At 28.4% G+C, this 8296-nt stretch overlaps 3 protein-coding genes and 1 pseudogene across 4 annotated transcripts; 2 read left to right on the top strand and 2 right to left on the bottom strand.

Moving 5' to 3' along the window:
- Positions 1–6: 6 nt before the first annotated feature.
- LOC139824637 (uncharacterized) lies at positions 7–2781 on the top strand. 2 transcript variants are annotated; one of them, XM_071797174.1, is made up of 6 exons: positions 7–359; positions 469–549; positions 1030–1554; positions 1660–1738; positions 1806–2121; positions 2230–2781. In XM_071797174.1, the coding sequence occupies exons 1-5, from the start codon at positions 252–254 to the stop codon at positions 2087–2089; spliced, it is 1077 nt and encodes a 358-aa protein (XP_071653275.1). In that variant the 5' UTR covers positions 7–251; the 3' UTR covers positions 2090–2121; positions 2230–2781. The 2 variants fall into 2 exon arrangements, with proteins under 2 accessions (XP_071653275.1, XP_071653274.1); XM_071797173.1 differs by having other exon boundaries at positions 1806–2781.
- Positions 2782–2800: 19 nt separating this feature from the next.
- On the bottom strand, positions 2801–4911 carry LOC139824636 (putative nuclease HARBI1). The gene is made up of 8 exons (XM_071797172.1): positions 4777–4911; positions 4467–4673; positions 4157–4250; positions 3900–4090; positions 3681–3816; positions 3396–3540; positions 3086–3280; positions 2801–2985 (listed from the first exon to the last, which is right to left on the bottom strand). The coding sequence occupies exons 2-8, from the start codon at positions 4631–4633 to the stop codon at positions 2810–2812; spliced, it is 1104 nt and encodes a 367-aa protein (XP_071653273.1). The 5' UTR covers positions 4634–4673; positions 4777–4911; the 3' UTR covers positions 2801–2809.
- On the top strand, positions 4836–6192 carry LOC139824638 (uncharacterized). Its single transcript, XM_071797175.1, has 4 exons — positions 4836–4940; positions 5092–5196; positions 5434–5499; positions 5572–6192. Exons 1-4 carry the CDS (start codon positions 4919–4921, stop codon positions 5889–5891), a joined length of 513 nt encoding a protein of 170 aa, XP_071653276.1. The 5' UTR covers positions 4836–4918; the 3' UTR covers positions 5892–6192.
- Positions 6193–6309: 117 nt separating this feature from the next.
- LOC139824639 (putative nuclease HARBI1) lies at positions 6310–8290 on the bottom strand (annotated as a pseudogene).
- Positions 8291–8296: the final 6 nt, after the last annotated feature.

The raw sequence follows: 8296 nt of genomic DNA, 5'->3' as shown, positions 1-8296 counted from the left end.
GGGTCGATTGTGTATCTCTGTCGAACATTCTCACTTTTCACACTTTCATCTCACCGCCATCTCACGGGAAGGAATACGCGCGATTGGCTATGATCCAAGTGAAAATATGACATCCCTATGCTCACGTGAGCGAACTTCACGCGGCCATCCACGGCGGAATTGTCAAATCGCCATTTGTCTCTTTTTTTTCGTATATTATCGTATATTATTGTGCATGATTATCGTGTTTTATCGAATATACGACTATTACAATGAATGTCACTGAAAAACAAAAAGTATGCATAATTCGTTTTATGCAACGGTATCCTGATTTTGGTCGTGGTCGTTTAAGATATAACGGTGAAAATAAACGAAAAATTGTAAGTGTTATGAATGACAATTAGATCTATTACAAATATATTTTTTTATAAGTAGTATTATTATAAATGTTATTTGTGTATGTCATTTATATTGTTTAAACATTTGTAGGATGAACTTTGGGAAAAATTATCATTATCTTTAAACACAGCAGGATATGGACCACGGAAAACAGCAAAGGAATGGGCTAAGGTAATTTTTAATATATTACATAGTACATAGTACTTATGAATATGTAAGAGCTTATAACTTAATAATATATAAGAACTTTTATCAAACAAAGACATGAAATTACAAATAAGAATTTTTGCTTACGATATAACCTATAAATGCAACTTATTCTTTTCTATATTCATAGTAAGAAGAAGCCCATTATCTCTTTTTTCATATTTTTGTTATAACTGTGTAACAATTTTTTAAACAACCTATGTTTATACATTTATTTCTTAATTATGGCCATACATATTATAATTTAATTGTTAAACCTGGAACTTATTGTGTGTATGTGTGTGTGTGTGTATATAGAGTTGTATAAATAAGTAATAAGTTCCAGCGCTACAAAAAAATATCTGTCATTTTAATATTTATCAGTTTTGGGACACTGTATATATTTACTTTTTAACTATGTAACTATGTAAAATTATTATTTATTGCTTATCGTATTTCTTGTAGACGTGGAGAGACTGGAAATCTAATACCTTAAAAAAGGTGGCAAAGCACAAGCAATATATGATGGGGACAGGTGGCGGATCACCAAAAGATTTGCAATTATCTGCAACAGAGGATGCCTTAATAAAGTTTTTAACACCTGATGCTAGTGGTTTAAAAGATATTTCAGAAGGTGGATTTACAGATGTAATGCCAAGTTATGATAATAATAAAACTCTCAGTTTATCTACTTCATCATATAACATTAATGAAAAACAAGACGAAACAGAAGATATATTTTTAAATGATAATTCCAATGATGAACTTTTGGAATCATATGAAGCGCATTCTCCTATTCAACAAAATAAGCAGCATATGGAATCAGTATCTATGTTATCATCAAATACTAATATGCAGAATATACGCAATATACATGTAAAACAGAGAAAGCGTAGTATTGAGCCAAATACAAAAGTGAAAAAATATGATGAAACATTTGCTTTATCATTACATAACGTGAAGAATGTACACCAAAATAAGGAAAATTTGGTATGCATAAGATCCTTTTTGGACACGCGTTATAGTATTATTTTTTTTTATAAGTATGGATTAATATAAATTTAATTTTATTGTATTTTATTTAAATATTTGTAGGAACAAGATAGTAAAACAACTTGTGAAACAACTGTTTCTTTAGATGATACAGAGAAATATATTACAAAACGTTCAGAAGGTATACCAAATCTTTTAATAAAATATATCTAAATATTATTTTTTAATTACTTTTTTTTATTATTTAGGTGCAAAGAAACCACGGCTTATGGCAACAGCAATTAATTTATTAGAAAAGAAATCAACTTTATCTGAGAATATTAAACAAGAAATGTTGGATTTGAAAAAAGAAAAGTTAGCATTGAAAAGAGAAGAAGTAAATACCTTTAAAGCAATTTTGCAGCAACTACAAAATATGAATGACAACGTGACATCTTTGCGAGAAGACTTATGTCCACAATACCTGACAACAGATGTTCAAGAGGGTCAAGAGGTTGAAGATGAGGTTCAAGAGAGTTGTCTCTCTCCTTAAACTAACCACAGATACATCGTCAATTTTGTGATGTATGCATACATTATTATTTTTACTTATATACTACAGTTTATTTAGTTGAAGTATTAAGTATACATTATTTGGTTTGCTCATTTTTTTTGTTTATTTGTTCTGTTTAGTTTATTGGATTTATATTAATGAAATCAAATACAGAACACGAAAACTGGAGAGTACCTAGTCTAATGCATATTATATTTTTGTAAAACACAAAGTCAAATATGTGATATCTATTACTGTGATCACATCTTGAGTTTAAGTTAGATGAGACTGAGTGTTACAATTTATTACTCCAGTTAATATATTTTTATACGCTTAACAAAGTTTGATATTCTAGATACATTAGAAATAATATAAGTTGCATATTATTAATTAAAAAAAATAGTCGTATGCATAAATATTTTTATTAAACACAACGTCAGATATGTGATCTATTACTGTGATCACATCTTGAGCTTAAGTTAGGTGAGACTGAGATTGTTGAGATTTATGACTTCAGTTAATTGATACATTTTAATATGCTTAAGAAAGTTTATTGATATTCTAGATACATTAGAAATAAAAGTATACGTTGCATACATATTATTAATGAAAATAAATATTACTTTAAATATTCTGTTTTTATTACAAATGTATATTAAGAATCTTATTACTAAACTATCTGTACAGCAGTATATGCATATGTATGTTTAAAATAAAAAACTATTCAAAATACCATCTAACAATATTTCTTCGTATTTGTTCAGCATCATTTTCATTAACATCATTACATGGTATTGGTGCTTCTTGATCTATGTCCTCTAAGTATATTTCATTTGGTGGAATTCTCCATTTTACAGCAATATTGTGTAGAACACAACATGCATTTACAATATGAGCTAAAAAAAAAGAAATACGATAATAAATACTAAAACAAAGCTTCCTCTATGAGGAAGCAAAAACATTGTTTTTTTATTTAGAGGAAATTATGCTTAATACCTGCAAATTCTGGCTGATAATGCAATGCCCTTTCTTTTCGTAAACATCGCCATCGGCCTTTTAAAATACCTATACATCTTTCCACAGCACATCGTGCTGTTGTTATATGTTGTGTATATCTAAATTCTGGAGATCCCATAGGTGCATTTAAGATTGGTTTTAACAGAAAAGGCATAAGCGGATATGCAGAATCTCCTATAACACATATTAAAACGCATAATTTTATAATATTAAATCATAAAAAATAAGTAAATCTATTAAATAATACTATGTAAATATATATAAGTTAATAATATATTATTAGCTATACCTATAAGCCATGAACCTCTTTCGCCTGCTTCCTGCCGTCTTTCTAAGTGATGGAACAAACGCGAAGAACGAAAGACTCTCGAGTCATGCGTCCTTCCTCCATGCATCGCATTTACCGCTAATATTTCATTGCTGTATGAAGACACCTAATATAGAAAGATATAAATATAAATTATTGTATTTCTATTTGCAATAACATCGCATTTATTATTATTACTAAGCACTTCTTATCGTTTCTATCGTGCATATTATCTTTACTTTATATGTTATATTATTTTATACGTACAAGCATCACATTTAAGGAATGATATAACTTCCTATTAATAAATAAGTGTTCTCGCTCAGTTTGTGGAGGAAAGATAGCTATATGACTCCCATCAATAGCTCCAATCACTCCTGGAAATCCAGTTTTTTCGAAAAATCTGACATTAAAGATAAAATATTAAATTTTAACAATTTTTATATAAAATATAATACACTTCATGTGTATTGTTCATATACTTACTCTTCTTTAATTTGTTGTTTTCTTCTATCTGATGTTGGAAACTTAATCCATTGTCCCATAATTCTGTTAAATGCATTTATTGTAGCATGAATAAAAACGGAGATTGATGTTTGACTCATGCATGACAAAAAATCCTGCCCGACTTTTCTTTGATAAGAACCGGATGCGAGAAAATGAAGTGTTGCAAATATCTAAAATTATAACAATTAAAAATATGAATAAAATAGAAAAAGAATAAATTAGAAAGCTATACTTACTTGCAAATTTTGAGGAATTGCTGTTGTTCTTTTTGGAACTGGCATGAAATTGATTAATTCTTCTATTAGTTGTTGAGTTGCTACCTTGGGCAATCTTAACATATATAAATATTGTATAATGTATATATGTGTAACATGATAACAATAAAATATATAATATAAAATTATTAAAAATACATATAAATAAATTACTCAATTTATGTGTAAATTGGGGTGTAAATTATATGATATTGCCAATTATGTAATATATAACATTGCAATATATATAAAATTGTAATATATAATAAAATATAATTTGCTTTTATCTTACCTATACAGTTTGAGAAATGAACTGTCTGGGATATCAAACGGATTTTGAGTATCCCTTAACCTTCTTCTTATTAAATTTAAATTATTTTGCCGCTCCTTATTCATATTTCTTTCTTCTTCTTCTTCTTCTTCTTCTCCCATCAATAACATAGCAACGACATAATCCATCTTTTAGCTTTTAGCGTCTGTTTTCTATTGCTCAGACTGACTGCACCAATATTTTCGACACAATTTGGCGTTATTCGACACAAAATTTCTTGTCGAGTAATCTCACGTGAAATATCCCGCACTTTCACTATAGTGAAACTTACCCAATCAAGAAAATGCTCACTTTTGTCATTTTCACTAGGTTTCGAGATACACAATCGACCCCCAGAGACAAATATTGATCCTGACGTAGCCGCAATTGCACCGCATCTTTTGGAAACAGCTCCTATCCTTTTTACTTCAAATATGACGGACAATGAAATAAAAGGTAAATAGTTTTATAAATATATTTATAAGCAATTTGTCTCACTATTTAACGTAATTAATATTCTTATGTATGATAAAAGCATTTGACAAAAAAATGTTACAAGTTCTTATACTTAATTTTATTTAATTCAAATATATTTTATTTGTTTCAGAGATGGAAAAACAGACTTTGAAGATTGTAACAGATAATGATTCGACCATTGTCATATCTGAAAGTAATGACGACGAGGCAACAAATGAAAATAAAATACAAGAAGGTATGTGAAATTGAAATAGATTAAAAATGAAATATATTTATATCATACACCATTATCCTTATATACAAATATAGAAAAATCTTATTTATTAAAAAAATTTATATTAATTTTGTGTTACTGTCTATTTTGTGTTTCACAAGATTATGTAATTATATATCCGTAATAAATATATTTCTATGTTTAAAAAGTAAAATTGTTTACAGTTAAGAATTTAAATTGATTATTATTCATTTTCAGTTGACGTAACAATTGAAGATACAACACAAGATAAAGAAAATCAAAATATCGATTTTTCCATTCAAGGTAATTACATAGATATGTGATTCTTACTGATTTCTTTGCTGATCAACTAATGTAATACTGTTATATTTACAGCGGGTGTTTTGAAGAGAAAAAAGGGTTTGGATACTGTTTGTAAACGAAATACAAAAATGACCAAAGTAGAGACAAATATTACTGAAACTTCTCTTAACAATAAAAGTACTGTAAAGATCGAAAGAATAAAACAAATTATAGAACAAGAGAAAGAAGTGGCAGAAATACAGAAAGCTCACGAGAAAAGAATGGCTGTATTGAAAGAAGATTTTCATAATAAAATACATGCTCTAGAAATTAGAACAGCTACTGCAAAGGCTGAACTAGCTGAGTTACAGCTGCGAAAAGAAAAAGAGAAATATGCTTCTTCAAAAGCATAGACTAAAGTTCCTTAAAATCAGAAAAGTTTAAAGTATTTTATTTTACAAGTATTTTATAGTATAAGTTGTTAAAAATGAATGATATTATTTTTTTAAAAGTGTTAATCACTACAAATGATAAAAGATTATTTTTGTTTATAAGTGTTAGTCACTATAAATAATAAGATTTTTTTGTTTAAAAGTGCTAGTCACTGAAAATGACAGATTATTTGTGTTTATAAGTTTAGTCACTAAAAATGATGACAGATTATTTTTTTAAATAAGTGAGTCACTAGAAATAATAAGAGATTATTTTTTTATAAGTGTCATAAAATGAAAAGATTATTTTGTACAAGTAGTATTATTATATAACAAGGTAAAAAGTGATATTAAAGTAAATAGATTAATGATTTGTGTTTCTTTTTAAAAGATATTAAAATAGTATGTTATAAAAGTTTATTGAAAAAAATTACATTGATATTGTATCAATAAAGTTTAAAATAGAACAAAAAATTGTGTTGGTTAACTGCTTTTTATATTCATTACATCATGTATATAATAAATATTATCTGAATAGTCTTTCTATGAGTGCTGCTCGTATAGCAAAACCCTCGCCTGGTTCCCAATGTGGTTCATCAACTGGCACTTCCATTTCATTATCTTCCTCAATGATTTCTTCTTCTGGTAATACGTCATTAAAAATTAATGAAAGATTATGTAGCACAGCACAAGCAACTACAATTGTGGTTGAACATATTAATTTGTTGCTTAATCCTCTAGACAAACACGGAAATCTGCGCTTCCATATTCCAAATGTCCTTTCGACAATTATTCGTGTTCTCCTATGAAGTATAGTATATTATAACTGTAATAAAAAATATATTATTATTTGTTGGGTTTTTATGGACAATGGATGAATATAATATAAAATTAAAGACACAGTATACTAACGTGATTTCTTCATCTGTCTGTGGATTCGAAAGAGGAGTTAAAAGGAATGGTAGACAGGGATATCCAGCATCTCCTACTAAAACGCCTGATAATTGACCTTGAGTGTATGTCATATATGTATAATCTAGAATTTTGGAAAATTCTACTATCGTGTTGGCTTCCAGGCCATTCTGGGACAATGTCTAAAAATTCTGTTCTGGGTCCAACAACAGCCTGCGTATGTACATATAAAACTACTAATTTTTAATGTTCTACATGTTTTACTGTTCAAAAATCAACAATTTTTGTTTATTAAAATTATGCTATGCAATTAAAATTCAAACTATGCTATTACATTAAAATTTTATATTTACATATATGTAGTTACTTACCTGTACGTTCAATGAAAAGTATCCTTTTCGATTTCTATAAACTTCGTCAATGTTCTGGAACCTGGTATGGACTAAACGCACATGTGTGCAGTCAATCGCTCCATCAATGCCGGGTAAACCAATGCCTCCATTGCGACGTCCTATATCTCTAAAAAGCCTATGATTTTCTCTTGTAGCATCTGGTGTGACAGGCATTTTTATAAATTGCTTGAAAAACCTTGCTAGAAGTACAGACACTCGGAATACTACTCTTGATACAGTTGGCTGTGAAACGATTATAGTGTCTCCAAGTACTTGCTGCACAAATATTAAAATGTTATCTGTACAATATTTTTATAAATAATTGTTATTTAATTTTCAGAAATAATTATGACATATAATTATTAAACATCTTGTTATATATATATATAATCATAATATATTTTATCTTTTAACGTACCTGAAAACTGCTTGTGGCATAGAACCGTAGACATATTAATAATTGAAATATCGGAGGTATAGGAAGACCACGGTTATTAAGGTATAAAAATCCTTCTTCAATTTTAGGTTGAATTCCATAAAGTATAGAATCTTTGTTAAATCTGAAACGTCTTTTGAACTCTCGATTGCTGTAAAACTCAAACGAATTTAGCCAATCTCTAATGTATCTTTTTGGAACACGTACATCATTCTCATCCTCATCATTGTCAGAATCACGGTCAGAATCTATTTCGTACAGTTCAATATTTCTTATGTTGTCTATTTCCATATTACATACAATTTTTACTGCCAAGATTTCACATATAAAGCAAACAGGAATATCTTAAGTCCTCTATGACCACGACTTGACCAAGATCGTCTTATTCAACAACATATATGTCAAATAAGATAATCTTAAACGACTATGAATTCGATAGAAATAGCATAGCCTTAAGTTACTACTTATATCAATGAGACATGTTTATGAATTATATCAAGACGTTCTAAAATAAGATTATCTTCGATAAGTTATATCTTGAGGTTATACTCAAGTCTTGTCTTATTTTCCAACTATGAATCTAGAGAGCATCTTAAGACCGAACTCAAGACGGTCTTCGAAATAAGAACGGACTATGAATACCGCCC

Source organism: Temnothorax longispinosus, unplaced genomic scaffold, assembly GCF_030848805.1.
Source record: "Temnothorax longispinosus isolate EJ_2023e unplaced genomic scaffold, Tlon_JGU_v1 HiC_scaffold_483, whole genome shotgun sequence".
In the NCBI taxonomy this organism is placed as follows: Eukaryota; Metazoa; Arthropoda; class Insecta; order Hymenoptera; family Formicidae; genus Temnothorax; species Temnothorax longispinosus.
The sequence above is the reverse complement of the archived record's forward strand: the minus strand, read 5'-3'. Positions and strand labels throughout refer to the sequence as shown.